The following is a 23,710-nucleotide window of genomic DNA, read 5'->3' on the forward strand; positions in this document are numbered from 1 at the left end:
GAAGAATTCAATCTAATAAACATGTCCTTGTATTTCCTTGGGGTATCAGAATGATTTTACAAATGGTAACCATTTTGAGGGGACTAGGGAATAAATGACTTTTTGGTGGTGTCAGTATTAGATTAGTAAAAAGAATTATTTCGAATAAGAACTTGCTTTTGAGATTAGCTTTGGTTACTGGAAATATATCTCTCTATTCTCTAAAATGGGTAACTGTAAAGATTGTATTTCTGCTCAGAGCTTTAATTGACAGGTCAAAATTTACTCAGATTGTTAGTTCAGAAATAAGTACTGTCCTGACGAAGTACTGTACTCCCAAAAGATTTTTTTTTTTTTTTTTTTTCCAAAAGATTTTTGATACTGCTCTGTGACCTGTTGGTTTACACCTCTGGGTATGGAAGAAGTCTCCATTTCAAAATCATAGATATAGGTTTAACATTATATGTGATTTAGAAAAATATAATTGTCCATAAGCTATCTGGAGATGAGCTTTGAATAAGAAACTCAACTGAAAATAATGGCTCTTCTAACACTAAATTTGATGCTAAATAAAAAAACTAAAGTTACCAGTTATATTTATTTTAAAAGTTTATTTTTTTTAAAAAGATGGTTCTTAGTAGAAGGATCAATATTTTCATATCAATAACCTTAACTTGATTTGTATCATGTTTATACCAGATGCAATTGAAATTTTTTAATATGGGTGCTAATCCCAATTATCATTTCTAATCTCCATTTAAAAACTTTGAGAGTGTTGGCTGCTCTTAGGTACACGGTGTCATAATCTAAAATGTCTTTATTTTCAGGTGCTCTTATTAAAATAAAAATAATGTTTTCAAAGTGTTGCTTTTCTATTGATTTTTTTCCTTCAGGAAAAGAAGTTTCTAATTTTTGAGTTATAATTTTTACTTCCATACACAGAGCAAACTTTTATTGAATTTACGCTTTGAGCCAAGCCCCTGCACTATGTACATTTTTTTAAAAGGCATTCTATTTCTCACACGTGCCACTTGAAAACTTATGCATCTTAAGTAATAGACTCAGGATTTGAACCTTGGTAAATGCTATGTCCACTAAATCAATGGTCCCTTGGAAAAAATGGCTTATTCCAGGAAGTAGTTTTTAATGGTGTGAACTTAAAGAAAATGCCGGAAATCTCTAAGAAGCTTTGCTTAATATTAAAGGCAAGAGTTTAAAATTAACACAAATATGCAAACATATTTTATTTAGGCCTCTGTAAAATAAATATGGGCATAATTTTCCAAAACTGAAGGAATAATTTGTTGGCACTGAAAAATGAATCTGACTATGAGACACTCATTTTGCTGGCATGAGCATTTATTTATCATAGGTTCTGTGAATTTAAACTGTAGTTTCTTAGCACGATTCAGTTGGTTTACCTCTTCTCTTTCTCCTGGAATGGCAAGTTTATACCTACTGTCTGATTGTTGTTTATTAATAGAAATAAATTTCCAGGAGGTGATAGATGAGTTTTCTTAGTATAATTTAGGACATTTTAAGAACACTTATTTAGGTACAGTGAATTCTTTTGGAGAAGCCTGCCTTACTCATTCCTTAGTTTCTTTATTCACCCCAGTTTTGAATATATGCCCCCAAATTACAAGGTTCGTGACCTTGGGAGAGTTAGTTATTTAAGCTCTCTGAGACTCACTTTTCTCACCTTTAAAATGAGGCCAGTGATACCTAACTCACTGAATTGTGCTGTGAGGAATAAACGAGACATGATACACTGTGCTTGGCAGATGGTCGGTGTTCGTGCCATTCCTCGCCATGGTTGCGGAGTGGTCATGTGCACATGTAATACTTGGGAAATGTTAGATCGTTGCATGTGTTTGAATGCTGTGATCTGAGGATGATGAGTAATAGAGGAAAGAGCATGGGTTTATTGGATTTAATAGTTAGTATGCACATACTGCTTAGCTTTGAGAACTTCTAAAAACATACTATTAAAGAAAAATCCTATGATTTAGACAGGTCCCTGAAAAGAAAAATATAAAACCCATTTTTAGAAGAGATGGCTTTATCGTGACAATGAAGACTTTTTGTATAAGCAAAAGAGAAAGCTAGGGTTCTATTAAATATTCTCATTTGTTCTATATTGTTCCTGCAAGTAAAACTTCAAACAGTGTATCCATCACCCCTTCTGAGTGCCTCAAAATACATTAAAGGGCTGGTAGAAATCTTATTTTTACATATAGGCAAATTTTCTAAAAGTTAGAAGTTTGCATCCTATAGTATAAAATATATTTTATAGGCATTGTGCCCCCTTCCACTCCCCCCCCGCCATGCTAAATCACTGAGTAAGTTTAACAGAGTTTGACCAGTTTCTCTACCCTGGGGTATCAGAACCTTTATCTTGCTGCGCATTGTCTCCCAGGGATGACATGTTATGAAATGTTTCTCAAAATTGTTGGACTGGGGAACCTTATTTCCCCATGGTGCATCTCTCAGGACTGCTGTTCTCAAGAATTCACTTTGGGAGGTTCTTATTTTTATTACTAAGGTCATCCTCCTTAGCACCGCTTTTGACATTGTGTACCTTTTTGTAACAACCCATTTCTGTGACACCATTTGCAGAACTGCGTTATAGCAAAATAATGGTCTTGATAAAAGCAACTTAACGTTTAACTGAGTTTCCAAAATACAGAACAAGAGTGTCAAACATGCATAACCTGAACATTGCAGTTCAGGGGCAGGTAACCTATGACTGGCATCTGAGGCAGTTTTCCAAAAACCGTTACCTGTATCTGCCAAATTCTGGTTTCTCATCGCCTCTTTTTTTCCTAATGTGTTTTCACTCTCCCTCTTCTCCTCCCACGTTGTGCTTCATCCTGTCATGCTCTCCAGGTTGTTTTTCATCTTCAGTTCCTTTCCCATTTCTACAGGCAGGCAGCAGGTACCCATAGACTTTTTTTCCTTACATCAGTAATATTTAAACATTAAAAAGTTAATACTTTTTTAGTTGGTAGCAGTTATTCTACATAACTTCATTTAATTCCCATATCAAATTAGTTTTAGAATGAGATAATGTAAACTCCCTTTAGTAGTTGTTGTTTTTTTTTACCAGTTTTCTACACAAAGGATAATTTTAGTATCTGATTATTGGTAGTTCTAATAAGTACTATTCAGAATGTATCGTGTTCATTGTGTGAATCTCTTTCTCTGTGATGCAGAAAGAACTGGGGCTAGCATTAATATTTGACTTAATTAAAGTAACTAGCTTGATTGTGAAGATTTTATTATAACCCAGTTTATCTGTATACTGTTTTTACAAAGGATTCTTTGATATGCAATAACATCAGAGCTTGAGCGAAACTAACAATGAAGGAAATGTTAAAATTGGCAATAAGCCACCTGTATGCTTGTGTGTAGCGTCCAGGGAATGATGGGATTTGCTCAGGAGCTTGATGATTGCCATCATAAGGAAGTTATACCATTTAGAGGTACACAGTCAATTCTCGTCATTTGCAAGAGCCTTTGGTCACAACAGTTTCATCAACTGATCAATATATCACTTTGTCTTATGTGTTTTTCCATTTAAAGACACTTCATTTAGTATACGTTGTTGATTCACTAACATTGAATTCACAGCCAGCAGCGCTATAACACATGCCTGAACAAAGCTTATTTTTCTCCAAGTCACATCACAGCCTTCTTGCCCTTAGGAACCCTAGACAGCACTTCAGCACAGTACTTGGGAACTGGTTTTAACAGTGAAGTCACCAACAAAAACTACAAAAATGCAAAGCATGGCACTAAATAGACTGAGGAAAGACACTTGTTGACAGCATGGAAGCTGAAGCAAGACAGAGCACTGATTTTGTCCAACCTCAGCTGGGAATGTATAGGTCAGGCAACTCCAATTTTTCATGTCTGTGAATGGCCATGAAAGTGCCACAAGTATTGATTTGGGGGTTACAAATAAATTTTAGTGAGTGGGTGAATTCACAAATAAGGAATCCACAAATAATGAGGATTGAATAAATTACTTTACTAAAGCACTGGTCTTGGGGGAACATGTCTCCACAAATTCAGGTGCTTAATTCCAATAGACATTTTTTTAAATTGAAGTATAGTTGATTTACAATATTGTGTTAGTTTAAGGTGTACAGCAAAGTGATTCAGTTATTTTTTTTCAGATTATATTCCGTTATAGGTTATTATAAGATACTGAATATAATTCCTTGCTCTATACAGTAAATCCTTGTTGCTTATCTATTTTATGTATAGTAGTTTGTATCTTTTTTTTTTTTTTTTTTTGTGGCCGCACCACGCTGCATGAGGCATCTTAGTTCCCCGACCAGGGATTGAACCCATGCCCCCTGCAGTGGAAGCATGGAGTCCTAACCACTGGACCGCCAGGGAATTCCCAGTAGTTTGTATCTGTTAATCCCATACTCCTAATTTGTCCCTCCCTCCCTTCCTCTCCCCTTTGGTAACCATAAATTTGGTTTCTGTGTCTGTGAGTCTGTTTCTATTTTGTATGTAGACTCATTTGTATTATTTTTTAGATTCCACATATAAATGATATCATATAGTATTTGTCTTTCTCTGTCTGACTTCCTTCACTAAGTATAATATTCTCTAGGTCCATCCATGTTGCTGCAAATGGCAATTTCAGTCTTTTTTATGGCTGAGTAATATTCCATTGTATATATGTATACCATATCTTCTTAAGCCAGTCATCTGTTGATGGGCATTTGGGTAGTTTCTATGTCTTGGTTATTGTAAATAGTGCTGCAGTGAACATGGGGATGCATGTATCTTTTCGAATTAGCGTTTTCATTTTTTCCAGATACATACCCAGAAGTGGGATTGCTGAATCTTATGGTAACTCTATTTTGTTTTTTAAGGAACCTTCGTACTCTTTTCCATAGTGGCTGTACCAATTTACATTCCCACCGACAGTGTATGAGGGTTCCCTTTTTTCCACACCCTCTCCAGCATTTATTATTTATAGACCTTTTGATGATAGCTATCCTGACTGGTGTGAGGCGATACCCTGTTGTGGTTTTGGCTTGCATTTCTCAAATAATTAGCTGTGTTGAACATCTCTTCCTGTGCCTGTGGTCCACCTGTATGCTTTCTTTGGAGAAATAGCTATTTAGGTCTTCTGCCCATTTTTTGATTGTGTTGTTTGTTTTTTTCATATTGAGTTGTACAAGCTGTTTGTACATTTTGGAAATTAACCCCTTGTCGGTTGCATCATTTTCAGATATTTTCTCCCAGTCTGTAGGTTGTCTTTTTATTTTGTTCATGGTTTCCTTTGCTGTGCAAAAGCTTTTAAGTTTGATTAGGTTCTATTTGTTTATTTTTGCTTTTATTTCTTTTGCCTTGGGAGACTGATCTAAGAAAATACTGCTACAGTTTGTTGCAGAGAATATTTTGCTTATGTTCTCTTCTAGGAGTTTTATGATATCATATCTTATATTTAGGTGTTTAAACCATTTTGAGTTTAGTTTTGTATATGGTGTGAGCGAATGTTCTAATTTCATTGATTTACGTGTAGCTGTCTGGCTTTCCCAGCACCACTTGTTGAAGAGACTGTCTTTTCTCCATTGTATATTCTTGCCTCCTTTGTCATAGATTAATTGACTGTAAGTGCATGGGTCCAATAGACTTTTAAGATAATAAATGATTCTTGGCTAAAAGAACCCTTGTTCCCCAGTAGCATGTTACTGTATAAACCTAGTTCTTCATTATAAAAATTATTAAAATAATAGTGGTTTGAATATAGAAACCTCACAATGACAATAACTGAACTCTGTTAATACCCTTGCAGTAGAACCTTACTTCTACCTACAAAATAGGTAGGTTTCCATGGAAAAATGTATTCCAAATTCCAACCAAGATGCCAAAGCCCTTCTGCTTCCTGAGTCCTTAGTTCCAATGATGACCAATCCACCACACGCACCTACAGTGTAGGCCTTGCATTTTCCCCTCTAGTCGTAGTTCTGAGGCTGGGAGCAGAGCTTCGGAGTCAGACTCGGAGGGTATAAAGGAAAGAACAGGGTCACAGCTTCTAAAAGAGAGCACTAGGGGCTTCTGCTGGGAAGACACATTCTTCAAATGACTTTCATGAATAACCCTGATCATAAGGGAAGGGAGGGATGATTGTCAGTGCAGCCCCAAACTTGACAGAAGCCATATTCTAAAAAAAGTGGCCCTCCTGTAATAAAATTTTGGACCATGTGGTTCATTGATCTGATCCATGAAGGCATTTCTTACCCTCCTTAAGGATTCAACTTTGAAAGATATTGTTAGTGGTGTTTAAAACGCAGATGCTGATCTTCTCTGTGATGAGCCGTGGTAGGAAGTCTCTGATCAAGAGGATAAATACCCTGCAAGTTTATATTAACTAAGCAGTATTATTCTCAGTGTTTTCCCACAGCATTACTATACTCTGTAATATTTAACAGATGTATATGTGTTTTATGTTCATTTGTATTCACTTAATGATTAAAAGTTCAAGGTGAAATGGTGATAATGCAGATAGGAAAATATGTGATGGTATACTAAAACCTTGATGGAGCTTAATAATGAGCCTCATAAGTTTCTTTGAAATAATAGGTTTCTTGGGGAGTGGGGAGAACTTTTAATGAGATCTGCTGTCTTTTAATAATCTGCTGTGTTAGGTTTCCCAAGTTTAATATCTTTTTTAAAATAATGGTGTTTACTTTTTTATTTTAATTTTTTAAATTTTTGTACAATTTTAAAGGTTACTTTCCATCCACAGTTATTACAAAATGTTGGCTCTATTCCCCGTGTTGTACAACACATCCTTGAGCCTTTCTTACACTCCGTAGTTCGTACTGACCACTCCCCCATTCCTATATTGCCCCCCACCAACTGGTAACCACTAGTTTGTTCTCTGTATCTGTGAGTCTCCTTCTTTTTTGTTATATTCACTAGTTTGTTGTATTTTTTAGATTCCACATATAAGTGATATCATATAGTATTTGTCTTTCTCTGACTTATTTCACTTAGCATAATACCCTCCAAGTCCATCCATGTTGCTGCAAATGCCAGAAGTTCGTTATTTTTTATGGCTCAGTGGTAGTCCACTGGATATGTATACCACATCTTCTTTATCCGTTTATCTGTTTATAGACACTTAGGTTGCTTCCATATCTTGGCTATTGTAAATAATGCTGCTATGAATATTGGGGTGCATGTATCTTTTCAAATTAGTGTTTTTGGTTTTTTTGGATGTATACCCAGAAGTGGAATTGCTGAGTCATATGGTAGTTCTATTTTTAGTTTTTTTGAGAAACCTCCATACTGTTTTCCACAGTGGCTGCACCAGTTTACTTTTGTACCAACAGTGTAGGAGGGTTCCCTTTTCTCCATGTTCTCGCCAACAATTTGTTACTTGTGTTCCTTTTGATGATAGCCATTCTGACAGGTGTGAGGTGATATCTCATTGTGGTTTTGATGTGCATATCTCTGATGATTAGTGATGTTGAGCATCTTTTCATGGGCCTGTTGGCCATCTGCATTTCCTCTTTGGAAGAATGTCTATTCAGTTCTTCTGCCCATTTTTTAATTGGGTGGTTTGTTGTTTTGATGTTGAGTTGTATGAGCTATTTATATATGTTGGATATTAATCCTTTAGGTCATATCATTTGCAAATATTTTCTCCCATTCAGTAAGTTGTCTTTTTGTTTTGTCAGTGGTTTCCTTTGCTGTGTGAAAGCTTTTAAGTTGAAAGGTCCAAGTTTAATCTTTTAATGAAACATAAGGGACTATGTATTAAATAAATTTTAATTCAGCTTTAAAAATTCAGCTGTATTTCTTTTTAATAAAACAATTTAATTTTAGTATATTAATTTAACACAATATGTTAACGTTTGACCATTTTTTCATCCTAACTTATTCCAAGGAAGAATAATACATATTCTATTTTTAGTAAATAGATTGCCTAGCAGAGAAGGAAACAAATCTTATTTTAAGTCAGAACTCTTATGTTTCCTTTCCTGAAATGTTCTCTAAATGGATTAGGGACAGTAGCATATAAACCTCTTATTTGACACTTGGAGTGCACACCAGTCTATACAATGCTCAAAGAAGTCTAGAAGCAAGGGAACTTTTTGAACTTTGTTTACTGGATTTCTTACATTTCCTCGGCCTTGGAGCCCTTTTTCCCCAGAAATTTAACATCTTACAGTATTTCCTAACTGAGGAACACAGTTTGGGAATCAGCTTGCTGGGGGCAGATGGTCCTTCCTCTGGGCATAGAGGAGGTTAGTGAAGCCGCCTTGGCGCTGCAGTGGAAGCAGAGAGAGCTGAAGCGGCACTCTGGGAAATTACAGCGTGACAAAAAGGTTTCTTTTAAGACTTATTTATTATTTATTTGTTTTATTTATTTTTGGCTGCATCAGGTCTTAGTTGCGGCATGTGGGATCTTTCGTTGTGGCGTGAGAGCTTCTCTCTAGTTGTGACGCGTGGGTTCCAGGGCACGTGGGCTCTGTAGTTTGCAGCACGCAGGCTCTCTAGTTGAGGTGTGCAGGCTCAGTAGTTGTGGCACGTGGGCTTAGTTGCTCCGCAGCATGCGGGATCTTAGTTCCCCGACCAGGGAATGAACCCGCATCCCCTGCATTGCAAGGTAGATTCTTTACCACTGGGCCATCAGGGAAGTCCCAACAAAAAGTATTTTTGTACCTTCCCTAGAAAAAGTAATTAGGTTTATTCTCGTTCATCTCACATGTGTTCTGACGCATCTACCCAGGTGACCAGGTACCCTAGAACTGTCTTAGGTCCTTTAACACAATGTAAAAGGACTAAGTTACTATTTGTAGTAAATACTATTTTATAGGAAAAGTTTGTGTTGTTTTTTAAATAAGTTTTTAAATAATTAATCCTGAAATGCCAGTGCCATTGTAAACCGTTAAACAAATTTAAATGTTTTCTTTAATTAAATCAATGTTTATTACATCTCATAAACTTTAACATTCTTTTTTAAAAACAGCAAAGAAATAGGAAGATCACAGGACAATGGACAAACAAATCATAGATTGATTAAAGATTTATTAACACAGGAAGTGTTGAGATTTTAAAAACCCACAGAAAAAAGAATTGTGTGTAATTGATTTTTAGTAGGCTAATAATAACATTCTAATCAATAGAAAAATATCAAGGCATATTGTTTGACCATATGAGAATGCAGAATTTTCTGCTTCACCTATAATACAGCTAAACAAAATATCAAACACTGGGGAAACACAGCAAGTTTAAAAAAAAGTTTATATTTTTACAATAACTCTTAAATTTAAGACAGTTAGAAAATGAATGAGTATTTGCAGTGCTGGACACCCTATGCCAAACAACAAGCAAGACAGGAACACAACCCCATCCATTAGCAGGGAGGCTGCCTAAAATCATAATAAGGCCACAGACACCCAAAAACACACCACCAGACGTGGGCCTGCCCACCAGAAAGACAAGATCCAGCCTCATCCACCAGAACACAGGCACCAGTCCCCTCCACCAGGAAGCCTACACAACCCACTGAACCAACCTTAGCCACTGGGGACAGACACCAAAAACAACGGGAACTACGAACCTGCAGGCTGCAAAAAGGAGACCCCAAACACCATAAAGTAAGATGAATGAGAAGACAGAGAAACACAGCAGATGAAGTAGCAAGGCAAAAACCCACCAGACCTAACAAATGAAGAGGAAATAGGCAGTCTACCTGAAAAAGAATTCAGAATAATGATAGTAAAGATGATCCAAAATCTTGGAAACAGAATGGAGAAACTACAAGAAACGTTTAACAAGAACCTAGAAAAACTAAAGAGCAAACAAACAGTGATGAGCAACACAATAAATGAAATTAAAAATTCTCTAGAAGGGATCAATAGCAGAATAACTGAGGCAGAAGAACGGATACGTGACCTGGAAGATAAAATAGTGGAAATAACTACTGCAGAGCAGAATAAAGAAAAAAGAATGAAAAGAATTGAGGACAGTCTCAGAGACCTCTGGGACAACATTAAACGCACCAACATTCGAATTATAGGGGTCCCAGAAGAAGAAGAGAAAAAGAAAGGGACTGAGAAAATATTTGAAGAGATTATAGTTGAAAACTTCCCTAATATGGGAAAGGAAATAGTTAATCCAGTCCAGGAAGCACAGAGAGTCCCATACAGGATAAATCCAAGGAGAAACACTCCAAGACACATATTAATCAAACTATCAAAAATTAAATACAAAGAAAAAAAAAGTAGCAAGGGAGAAATAACAAACAAGGGAATCCCCATAAGGTTAATGGCTGATCTTTCAGAAGAAACTCTGGAAGCCAGAAGGGAGTGGCAGGACATATTTAAAGTGATGAAAGGGAAAAACCTACAACCAAGATTACTCTACCCAGCAAGGATCTCATTCAGATTTAACAGAGAAATTAAAATCTTTACAGACAGGCAAGAGCTAAGAGAATTCAGCACCACCAAACCAGCTTTACAACAAATGCTAAAGGAACTTCTCTAGGCAGGAAACACAAGAGAAGGAAAAGACCTACAATAACAAACCCAAAACAATTAAGAAGATGGTAATAGGAGCATACATATCGATAATTACCTTAAATGTAAATGGATTAAATGCTCCAACCAAAAGACATAGACTGGCTGAATAGATACAAAAACGAGACCCGTATATATGCTGTCTACAAGAGACCCACCTCAGACCTAGGGACACATACAGACTGAAAGTGAGGGGATGGAAAAAGATATTCCATGCAAATGGAAATCAAAAAAAAGCTGGAGTAGCAATTCTCATATCAGAGAAAATAGACTTTAAAACAAAGACTATTACAAGAGACAAAGAAGGACACTACATAATGATCAAGGGATCAATCCAAGAAGAAGATATAACAATTGTAAATATTTATGCACCCACCATAGGAGCACCTCAATACAAAAGGCAAATACTAACAGCCATAAAAGGGGAAATCGACAGTAGCACAATCATAGTAGGGGACTTTAACACCCCACTTTCACCAATGGGCAGATCATCCAAAATGAAAATAAATAAGGAAACACAAGCTTTAAATGATACATTAAACAGGATGGACTTAATTGATATTTGTAGGACATTCCATCCAAAAACAACAGAATACACATTCTTCTCAAGTGCTCATGGGACATTCTCCAGGATAGATCATATCTTGGGTCACAAATCAAGCCTTGGTAAATTTAAGAAAATTGAAATTGTATCAAGTATCTTTTCCGACCACAATGCTGTGAGACTAGATATCAATTACAGGAAAAAAATCTGTAAAAAATACAAACACATGGAGGCTAAACAATACACTATTTAATAACCAAGAGGTCACTGAAGAAATCAAAGGGGAAATCAAAAAATACCTAGAAACAAATGGCAATGAAAACACGACAACTCAAAACCTATGGGATGCAGCAAATGCAGTTCTAAGAGGGAAGTTTATAGCATACAATGCTACGTTAAGAAACAAGAAACATCTCAAATGAACAACCTAACCTTACACCTAAAGCAATTAGAGAAAGAATAACAAAAAAACCCCAAAGTTAGCAGAAGGAAAGAAATCATAAAGATCAGATCAAAAATAAATGAAAAAGAAATGAAGGAAACAGTAGCAAAGATCAGTAAAACTAAAAGCTGGTTCTTGGAGAAGATAAACAAAATTGATAAACCATTAGTCAGACTCATCAAGAAAAAAAGGGAGAAGACTCAAATCAATAGAATTAGAAATGAAAAAGGAGAAGTAACAACTGACACTGCAGAAATACAAAGGATCATGAGAGATTACTACAAGCAACTCTATGCCAATAAAATGGACAACCTGGAAGAAATGGACAAATTCTTAGAAATGCACAACCTTCCGAGACTGAACCAGGAAGAAATAGAAAGAAAACATGACCAGACCAATCACAAGCACTGAAATTGAAACTGTGATTAAAAATCTTCCAACAAACAAAAGCCCAGGACCAGATGGCTTCACAGGCGAATTATATCACACATTTAGAGAAGAGCTAACACCTATCCTTCTCAAACTCTTCCAAAATATAGCAGAGAAAGGAACACTCCCAAACTCATTCTATGAGGCCACCATCACCCTGATACCAAAACCAGAGAAAGATGTCACAAAGAAAGAAAACTAAGGGCCAATATCACTGAGGAACATAGACGCAAAAATCCTCAACAAAATACTAGCAAACAGGATCCAAGAGCACATTAAAAGGATCATACACCATGATCAAGTGGGGTTTATCCCAGGAATGCAAGGATTCTTCAATATATGCAAATCAATCAATGTGATGCACCATATTAACAAATTGAAGGGGAAAAACCATATGATCATCTCAATAGATGCAGAGAAAGCTTTTGACAAAATTCAACACCCATTTATGATAAAAGCCCTGCAGAAAGTAGGCATAGAGGGAACTTTCCTCAACGTAATAAAGGCCATATATGACAAACCCACAGCCAACATTGTTCTCAGTGGTGAAAAACTGAAACCATTTCCACTAAGATCAGGAAGAAGACAAGGTTGCCCACTCTTACCACTATTATTCAACCTAGTTTTGGAAGTTTTAGCCACAGCAATCAGAGAAGAAAAAGAAATAAAAGGAATCCAAATCGGAAAAGAAGAAGTAAAGCTATCACTGTTTGCAGATGACATGATACTATACATAGAGAATCCTAAAGATGCTACCAGAAAACTACTAGAGCTAATCAATGAATTTGGTAAAGTAGCAGGATACAGAATTAATACATAGAAATCTCTTGCATTCCTATACACTAATGATGAAAAATCTGGAACTGAAATTAAGAAAACACTCCCGTTTACCACTGCAACAAAAAGAATAAAATATCTAGGAATAAACCTACCTAAGGAGACAAAAGAACTGTATGCAGAAATTTATAAGATACTAATGAAAGAAATTAAAGATGATACAAACAGATGGAGAGATATACCATGTTCTTGGATTGGAAGAATCAACACTGTGAAAATGACTGTACTACCCAAAGCAATCTACAGATTCAATGCAATCCCTATCAAACTACCACTGGCAATTTTCACAGAACTAGAACAAAAAATTTCACAATTTGTATGGAAACACAAAAGACCCCGAATAGCCAAAGCAATCTTGAGAAAGAAAAATGGAGCTGGAGGAATCAGGCTCCCTGACTTCAGACTATACTACGACTTCAGACTATACTACTACAGACTAAAGCTACAGTAATCAAGACAGTATGGTACTGGCACAAAAACAGAAATATAGATCAATGGAACAGGATAGAAAGCCCAGAGATAAACCCACGCACCTATGGTCACCTTATTTTTGATAAAGGAGGCAAGAATATACAATGGAGAAAAGACAGCCACTTCAGTAAATGGTGCTGGGAAAACTGGACAGCTACATGTAAAAGAATGAAATTAGAACACTCCCTAACACCATACACCAAAATAAACTCAAAATGGATTAAAGACCTAAATGTAAGGCCAGACACTATCAAACTTTTAGAGGAAAACATAGGCAGAACACTCTATGACATAAATCACAGCAAGATCCTTTTTGACCCACCTCCTAGAAAAATGGAAATAAAAACAAAAATAAACAAATGGAACCTAATGAAACTTAAAAGCTTTTGCACAGCAAAGGAAACCATAAACAAGATGAAAAGACAACCCTCAGAATGGGAGAAAATATTTGCAAATGAAGCAACTGACAAAGGATTAATCTCCAAAATTTACAAGCAGCTCATGCAGCTCAATATCAAAAGAACAAACAACCCAATCCAAAAATGGGCAGAAGACCTAAATAGACATTTCTCCAAAGAAGATATACAGATGGCCAACAGACACATGAAAGAATGCTCAACATCATTAATCATTAGAGGAATGCAAATCAAAACTACAATGAGATATCATCTCACACCAGTCCAAATGGCCATATCAAAAAATCTACAAACAATAAATGCTGAAGAGGGTGTGGAGAAAAGTGAACCCTCCTGCACTGTTGGTGGGAATGTAAATTGATACAGCCACTATGGAGCACATTATGGAGGTTCCTTAAAAAACTAAAAATAGAACTACCATACGACCCAGCAAACCCACTACTGGGCATATACCCTGGGAAAACCGTAATTAAAAAAGAGTCATGTACCAAAATGTTCATTGCAGCTCTATTTACAATAGCCAGGACATGGAAGCAACCTAAGTGTCCATCAACAGATGACTGGATAAAGGAGATGTGGCACATATATACAATGGAATATTACTCAGCCATAAAAAGAAACGAAATTGAGTTATTTGTAGTGAGGTGGATGGACCTAGAGTCTGTCATACAGAGTGAAGTAAGTCAGAAAGAGAAAAACAAATACCGTATGCTAACACATATATATGGAATCTAAAAAAAAAAAAAAAAAAAAAAAATGGTCATGAAGAACCTAGTGGCAAGACGGGAATAAAGACACAGACCTACTAGAGAATGGACTTGAGGATACGGGGAGAGGGAAGGGTAAGCTGGGACAAAGTGAGAGAGTGGCATGGACATATATACCCTACCAAATGTAAAATAGATAGCTAATGGGAAGCAGCCGCAAAGCACAGGGAGATCATCTCGGTGCTTTGTGACCACCTAGAGGGGTGAGATAGCGAGGGTGGGAGGGAGGGAGACGCAAGAGGGAAGAGATATGGGGACATATGCATATGTATAACTGATTCACTTTGTTATAAAGCAGAAACTAACACACCATTGTAAAGCAGTTATACTCCAATAAAGATGTTTAAAAAAAAAAAAGTTTAAGACAGTCATCAAACTCCAGTTAAATAAATGGGTAGAGGACAAGCAGTTCATAAATGGGGAAGTTGTCAGCCAACGAAAGAATTAATTTCCTTCAGCTAATATTTTCTGCATACCTGTGCCTTCTGCTGAATTTAGTGTTGGAGTTTCAGTGGTGTAGACAACACTCTCGGTACCTTGACCAAGAGAGCGAGGCAAGAGACACGGAACAAACAGATGCTGGCAAGGCTGCGGAAACTGGTTCAATTATTTGTGATTCCTAAAATGACCAAAAAACTTTTTTTTTCTTTTTTTAAACCTCAGAAATTATCCTAATGAAGTAATTTTTGTAAAAAAATAGTTTGTATGTTGAGCAATAGGGCTTGGTCAAGTAAATAAGATTTCTTTGGTCAATGGAGAGTGACTTTATGATTAATATTCTAATTGTGGAAATAGCAGTACCATGTGGTGTCATGAGAGGTGGCCATGGTTGTATTCACACTGCTAAATTCAGTTCTGTGAATAAGTAAGCCCATGGTCATTAATGGTAGTAGGACTATGATATACTAAAATTTGTTTTGGTAACATTTACTTACTGGAAGAAATGGTAAGATTTGTTTTATTAAAAATGTTTTTTCCTCTTTTTAGCTGACTACACAGACTCTGCCTTTTCCGTGTTTTCGTGGCCAGAGACATGACCTGACGCCTGATGACCAGTCTCAGGGCCCTTGGGTGACTGGCTGGGGCACCATGGAACTTAAAGTATGGGTGGACGGAGTTCAGAGGATTGTTTGTGGGGTCACCGAAGTCACAACTTGCCAGGAAGTTGTCATAGCCTTAGCTCAAGCGATAGGTAAGTGAACTCTCGGGGTGTCTGAGATAAAGTGGTTTATGCTTATGCTTCCTGTTGTTTTTGTTTGTTTTAAATATAGATGTCCTGTGGTTTTTGTTCATTTGGTTCCATAATACATCTCTCAGGCACACTTTTACTTATTACTGTCCCCTGCCTCCAGCTTAGGTCAGTCTGTGAAGATACTTGTTCTCTGCCTCACCGAGATTTTACTGATCTTGAGTCTAGAGTCTGCAATGTCTTCTCCTCACCTGTTGTTTATCCTAAACAATGATTTATGGAACTAAAAATGTTTTCTTGAGCCAAAACATAGATTTCAAGTTCCCAGACTCTTCATTAGGCAAAATCCGATTTTTTATTCTGAATACTTTTAGAAAAGAATTTGCAACAAATTAAATGACATGGTTCTTCATTAGAAAGATAATGTGTACATTTTAAATCTTACACAGTGAAGATGAAGTAGTCAAATCCATGCTTACTGGCTCCATCTTATTCACTTATCCCGTTGCAACTTTTCTTATTTACTCTCACTTTATCTTTATGATATTTTATGCATGTTTTTTAGTTGCCATAATTCCGTTTGGAACATGATGAGGGCATGAACACCTACATCAGTAAAGCCAGTAATTTGGGCTAAAGTTTGTATTTGCATCTTAAATCCATCACTTAGCAAACATGTGGAGTTGACCCTTGAACAACACAAGTTTTAACTGCGAGGGTCCACTTATATGGGGCTTTTTTCCCAATAGTAAATCCTACAGTACTGCACGATTCAAGGTTAGTTGAATCCACGAGGAACTGCAGATAGAGAGGGCCGGCTGACTATAAGTTATATGCAGATTTTCAACTGTGTGGAGAGTTGGCGCCCCTAACGCCTGCGTTGTTCATGGGTCAGCTGTATTGAGGAGGAAACTGTGTGTTCACCATGCTAGGTGCTCAGTGCCTCTTTGTCTTTGAGCTCCTTATCAAAAGTTTGTTTTTATATAGTGCTAGTTTATATTGGAAGCGTGTCAGGTTAGCTCAGGATGGAGACAAGTCACTGTCACGATGGCACCTTAGCATTTTGTAGAGGTGCTTGTGCCCCTGCATTGTGGCAAGTGCACTGTTTGAAGTTGGCAATAGCCCTATACAAAGACAGAGGCTTTCTTTTAATACTAACATCTTTTGATTTTTCCTGAAATACTATATAGCACACTCATATATTAAAACAATGCTGAGAATCCTAGGCTTTCACATCCCATGAAATTTTCTTGCATTTGGCACTAGTAGTATTATATTTGTGGACTTAAGTTTAATTATTAAAGAGGAAGAAATTAAGGCATTTAATTTTATTTCATATTCTTTGCAACCAACTTATTTAGTCATTGCCCCTTTTGAAAGCCTCACATAATTTATTTGAATTAAAATATTAAGCATTGTTGGGTTTTTTCTGCTTAGTGAAAACTAAAATTAGCAAGTGTCAAATCTAAGATTCTTTGTTATATTTGAGAATCAAGCCATGGACAGTGGTTAAAAAAACGAGTAGTTTTTAGAAAAGTCAAGGTAGTTGAAGAGTGCAGTAAGCTGCATCTGTCCATATGGTAACCATGTTCTCTACACAGAATTTCAAGGAGAAACTGTCCAGATGTACCAGGTGTGTGTTTATCCGTTTGGACTAAAGAGTGTACTTCTTTGTGGCCAAGCTATTGACAAAAAGAAGCTTTAACTGAACCTGCCCCCCCCCATATTTGCTTTCTCAATAACTCAGTCCAGAACTGCTTTGAAAAGTTGACAACTTGAGTACAGATGCTTTACGATATTTCTCCAAACCTGGCTAAACAACTCTCTTGCTGAATCATAAATACTTCATTGAATTCAGAATTCACCTGAGAGATGATTCAACTGGCAACCAGCGAGCACTGTTGATCCTTGCTTCTGTTGTGCCATAAAATTTTCTCAGCCTCAGATTCAGTATGCTTCTAATAGACACTTAAATATTTATCTCCATTGTCACGGAAGTTATTGGTATTCCAAGTCTAAACACTAAATGAAAATGTTCTAGTATTTTGACCTTATTTATACTGTAAGAATGATAGAGGGTTTATTAATTAGGGAAAATTGCTGCTGTAACAAACACCTGCAGAATCTCTGTGGCTTCACACAGTAAAACGTTTAGTTACACTAATAGCAGCATATGGACTGACTGAGCGAAACTGCAGATGTTTCTAAAAAATTTAGAGTGACGCAACATATAGAATAGCTTCTTAAGTTAAAGTCCACATATTTGCCCATGGGGGAGGCACTATATATATGATTAGGGATTATTGAGTTTTTCTGGGTAGCTAAAATTGCTTTCAGGAAACCATCATGATATAAAGACATGTATACATATTGGCAGTCTGCAAATATATATGACAGCTAACATTTTCTGACTCAATGCTACTAATCACTCAAATCAAGTTAGAAAAGAGCTAAAGACAGAACATAATTTGATAAAAGATTTTGAATGTTAGCTACTAGTATAGAAGGAAATCCTTTCTCCTCTGATCTTTGACTACCTTGACAGGTTATATTTAGGTGGTAGAAATAGAACATATTCCCAAATTATAAGAAACAGTAACTAAAAGTGAAACGATGATTGACACTCAGTTGGCATGAAGTGGTTAAACTGCCCAGCAGGAACACACTGGTTGGATACTGTACACCCTGGGCTTTCTGAAACATTCCCAATTTTAAATATTCAACCTTGTTTTTCCCATAAACTATCCCAGAAATGCCATTATTTCAAAATAGAGTTCAAACTACTTCTCAAATCTGCATGTGAAACAGAAAGCCTTAAACAATTCATCTGTCTCAAGTTAAGTTGAGAAAATGCATTTGCTTTTACAAAATCACAAACGAAAAATATGAAAAGAATGTACTTCTGCCCTCAAGTAGCTTAGAACTTAAAGTACAGCTAACAAAAGATTAGAGAGGAAAAAAAGAGGAGGAAGAAATCAAGGAGACTGAGGGAAAGGTTTTCTGATTCACACTGCTTTGTTGCCTGGTGCCATTTAAAGTACTGAAGATTCAGAATTTTTCTCTGTTCCCACTTCTGATGATCTTGTCCCATATCTTTTTCAACCGGGACCAGAGCTAGCATTTAATACAAACAAATTGATTGGGGCTGGGGCCCAAGATGGCATGGATTGTTCTAAAAAGCCATGTTTCATAGAGTTTGCCCCAACACAATCAGTTTTCAAACAAACACATTTTATGCTGATCTCTGGTTTTATTATTTGTTAATATTTCTTTCTCTTCTCTGGAAGTCTCTTCAAAGTAGGGGTCCTGCTTATTTATCTTTCTTATTCCATTGCTTTGCCTAAAGTAGTAGGTACTCTACAAAACATAGTTTCTAGAACAGTGCTTCCCCATAGAACTTTCTGCAAGGACAGTAATGTTCTGTATCTGTGCCGTCCAGTACAGTAGCCACTAGCCACACGTAGCTATTACCTACTTGAAGTGTGGCTAGTGTAACTGAGGAAATGAATTTTTAATTAAAGTTTAAATGTGGCTCGTGGCTAATAGCTATTGTAGTGAACAGCGCAGTTCTAGAAGATGACTAACTGGTATCTCAGACTTAAAACGTCCAAACCCAAGCTTCGTGTCCCAGCTGTTGCCCATCCTCAGATTTCCTCCCCCTCATCTCAACAAATGGGAACTATTGCTTTTAATTGATTAGATCTAAAACTTTTGTGTGATCTTTGGTCCTTTTCTTGCTCTAATACCTTACAACTAATCCATCAGTAAATCCTCCCTGTGCTGTCTTCAGTATATATCCAGAATCTTGTTGCTGCTCTCCACAGCCTCTGTTACGACCTTGATGTAAGCCACCATCGTTTCTCACTTAGATTTTCGCAGTGGCCTTCCAACTCCTTTCCCTGTATCATCCTGATCTCCTGCAGCCTAGTCTCGACAGATGTATGTTGAAGTAATACTTTGAAACTGTGCATCGTCATCACTCTTGTGCTCAAAACCCCTTAGTGGTTTCCGGACTCACTCAGAAAATGTTAAAGTCCATGCGATGGTCTTCAGGCCCCTTAAATGAATCCCTGCTTTACCTCCAACCTCATCTCCTCCCACTCACTTTTGATTGCTTCCTCTTAAACGTGTCGGAGACAGTTCCGCCTTAGTCTTTGCACCTGTTCTTCTGTCTGCTGAGAATACTGTGCGCCCAGCGCTCTTCCAGATTCACTCCCTTGGCTCACTGCTCCCTGACCGCCTGCACATGCACACACACACACATACTCCCCACCTGCCATACTCTGTTTTTCTCTATCGTGCTCGCCCCCGCCCCTGCGACATATTACATATAGGCCACAATCCATTATCCACATTTTTGAAACCTAAAAAATTTTGAAAGCTTAAAGTTTATCATACTTAATTTGTTAGCCATACCTGGCATGGCTTGAACTCATTTGGTAGTAAAAAACTGATCTGATTTGTTGTGAGGCTGAGGCTGCTTTTAATCTATATTTATTCCATTTGGTATGAAATTGATATATTTTACTTTAGAATTTTCAATGTGTTTGACTACAGACCTGCAGGATAGTACTATGCTACCTTCCTATAATCCAAAAAATTCTGAATGTTTAGCATATCTGACCTTAAAGCTGTTGGTTAATGGACAGTAGACATACATTCTTTCCTTAGTGTGTTGTGTATTGCCTGCCACTCTTTTGTTATTGCTTATTCTCATAGCTTAAAACCATGTCTAGCATGTAGTAGATACTCAATACCTACTTGTGAATAAATGAATGAATTTTTTTAAGTTCCTGTGAATTACAGGCTGAACTTGGTGATGTCCCATTCGTCTCTAAGATTATATGATCCTTTAGAAGATAAAGAAAATAATATATTTTATATTGTCACATTTAACTCTTAATTTCATATATAAATTATCAATTTTAGAATTTTATAAATTGGTTAATTTTGTATCTGTTTACAAGTAGTACTATCCATTGTAGACTATTTTGAAATTTAGCAAAACACAAAGAAGGTAAAAGAATCACTCATGACCTTGCTTCCTAGAAGTAAACACTATAAGCAATGCTTTTTATGTATCTACAGATGAGTTTTAAAAAAAAAAGATTCCAGTCTAATGCTTCATAGTTTTAAAGTCCCCCTTTTCATTACTGAATTGGGAATTAAATTTTCCACATCATTTAACAGTCTCACAGCAGTCTTATGAGGAAGGCCCTGTTATGATCCCTATTTCAGAGATGATGGAACAGAGGCACAGAGATGTTAAATGACATGCCCAAGCACCCGTAGCTGGTAAGGAGGGTCCTGGGATTCAAACCAGTAGTCTGATTCAAGAACCCTGTTCTTAACTACTAATACTATGTTATTTATATCCCCTATAATCTCAATGGACAACTGTTAGAAAATATAGTTACCGACTGAATTACATTGAAACAAAAACTAAAAATCCTTAGTACTAAAGTATATTGCTGTTTTATAGCCAAGGTCATCTTTTACAATTTTCTCCTCCCTCTTGCGTCTCCCTCCCACCCTCCCCATCCCACCCCTCTAGGTGGTCACAAAGCACCGAGCTGATCTCCCTGTGCTATGTGGCTGCTTCCCATTAGCTATCTATTGTACATTTATATCAGTCGTCCAGTGAGATTCCACTGATGCACTAAAATCTCTTTGTGATTTTCCTCATTATATGAAGTTAATGATTCTTGGGATTACACTCAATTGCTTCAGCTCTTCAGAAGTATAGTCAATATTTTATTTATCATTACAAATTGTGGCATACAGGCCTCGGTAGCCAAAACAGTTTAAACTACAAATGCCATAGATAGATAGATGGATGTTCCTTTTTATTAGTCTTAGGGCTACATCAAGATAGTATGCAAGGTTGAACTAAATGTATCCACTTAATAAACTGCAATAAAAGAAGTTTTGCAGGAGGAATTGGAATCTGTCTAAATGAAGTATTCAGGTTCTGTAGGGCCTTGCCAAGTATAGGCATTCAAATTCCAATGATTGTGGAATTTAACGTGGAATTTAACTCTTACATATGCTATCTAAAACCCAATTTCTGTAATAAAATCAAAGTATTAATTCATTTACTTTTTAAAAAAGCTTTTTTATATTGCTGGATTCTTTTTTTTTTTTTTTTTTTTTGCCTAATTGCACTAAATATGCATTATTTAACAAAAAGGAAACGCTAGCAGTAAAAGCAATCCTAAATAATCTACCAAGACATTCTCATAGAGTAGCAGTACCATTAAGCATTGGAAAAATCAGCTTTATATTTAATTATGACTAAATTAGGGTCCTTAAAATTTTTAATTTCACTCATATAATGTAATGATTCAGTTTTCTTTTTAAAGATGCTTCATGGCCTGGTAGGATTAGAGAGGGCTCTACTGGTCTAGTCCAACCCTTCATATTTACTGATGAGGACACAGGGTCCAGGTAGCAGGAGTGAGATCCTAAAAGTAGTTGATAGACAGCAGAGCCAGGAACACAAAGTGCTGTGATCTTTGAAGCAGTGTGTACATCTGGAACGAGTTTAACCTTGAAGATTTGTTGGGTGGTTTTTCTTGGTATAATTACAGTAATTTTTAACTTGAAAATCTTAAGAAACATTTTTTTATTCCAAGAAGCCAAATCCAGTGTGCTTAATAAGGCTTTGCATTCCCCTTGTTTGCCCAGGTATTTTGTTAATAGCAACAACTAATACTTGTATAGCACTTTTCAATATTATAAAACATTTTTAAATTTTATATCTCACTTAACTCTTACAACATTGTCAGGTAAGAAAATACAAGTCTCACTCTATAGATGAAGAAATCAGAGCTGAAGGAAATTTAATAATTTGTGCAAATCACGTAAATATATGGCAGAGCCAGATCTGAAAACAGGCCTTCTGACTCCAGAGAGCCCTTATTCTTTCTTTCCACTCTGTCCAGCTTTACGTAGCTGGGAGTTGCTGCAAGTTGATTAAGGATTCCTTTAGTCAGATTGTTGTCGCGTCATGTCACTATTTAAAGCAGGTCTCTGGTCAGCCCTTTTGTCATGTGAATAACAGTGTTTTCAATTAATGATGGCTGCCATGTATTGAAAACCTGCTACGGGCCAGGCAGTATGGCAGGTGCTTATTAGCCCTGATTCTGACTCTCAGAACCTATGAGGTACTGCCACTCTCCCCACTTTAGAAGTGAAGTTAGGCTACTTATCCAGCAAGTAATTTACCCGAACTTAAAACTCTAGTCTGTTTGCTTTCAAAGCTTCAACTTTTCAGCTGCACCCAAGATTCAGGTTTCCTTAAAGACGAACATACACATATGCTTAGAGCAGTATCACTCTTCATCTGCTACTTTTGAATAGCGCAAGTGGGTGTTCATAGTACATATCCAGATTTCCATTTATTGGCCCAGTAATTGAGGAGATACTACTATTGGTTCAGAAGCTCATGAAATTAAAAAAGAAGACAGGGAAGACAAATCAGTAGCTGTATATGCCAATATGATAATTGCTAGATGGCAAGGTGAGTTTTTTTCTTTGTAATAATATTAACTACTAATGGACACTTTTTTAAAATTGAGATGTAATTGACATATAACCTTACGTTAGTTTCAGATGTCTAGTGGACACTCTTAACAAAATTAATATTTTTCCATCTGACCCACACACCTTAAATGGAAATATTTAGGAAGTGTATTCAAGCTAATGACATTATATTGTCTTCTGAATCTTTATCTTCCATAATTGCTGTTAGATTCAGGATATTTTTAACATAAATGTAATTTTATTCTACTTTTGTTTCTTAATAATATCATTTTTGCCTTTTTAATGTTTTTTAAAAGACTCTTTGAAGCTATTACTTATCAAAACTGAACAAGACTTCTCTTCAGGCCCCACTCTTTATATGAGACTATTTTGAGGGTTGTTTTCACTGAGGTGATTTTTTATTTGCCACAGGTATGCCGGAAGATATGGGCAAGGAAAGGCCTACCCAGCACCTGTAGCTGAGTAGCAGGTCCTCCACTGTCTCCGTGTCTCCTTTCAGGAGGAGAGACGGGGGCTCCAACCTTCCCAA

General features: G+C 36.6%; 1 protein-coding gene across 4 annotated transcripts in view; it reads left to right on the forward strand.

Moving 5' to 3' along the window:
* Window positions 1-23,710, forward strand: part of RASSF8 (Ras association domain family member 8) — a 126,501-nt gene that overhangs the window by 97,604 nt on the left and 5,187 nt on the right. For all 4 annotated transcript variants that reach the window (XM_059935499.1, XM_059935497.1, XM_059935498.1 and 1 more), the window contains one exon: window positions 15,435-15,639. In XM_059935499.1, coding sequence (XP_059791482.1) covers window positions 15,537-15,639 — 103 coding nt within the window. In that variant the 5' untranslated portion in view covers window positions 15,435-15,536. The remainder of the gene's footprint in view (window positions 1-15,434; window positions 15,640-23,710) is intronic.

This window comes from Balaenoptera ricei, chromosome 10 (assembly GCF_028023285.1).
Source record: "Balaenoptera ricei isolate mBalRic1 chromosome 10, mBalRic1.hap2, whole genome shotgun sequence".
Classification (NCBI taxonomy): Eukaryota; Metazoa; Chordata; class Mammalia; order Artiodactyla; family Balaenopteridae; genus Balaenoptera; species Balaenoptera ricei.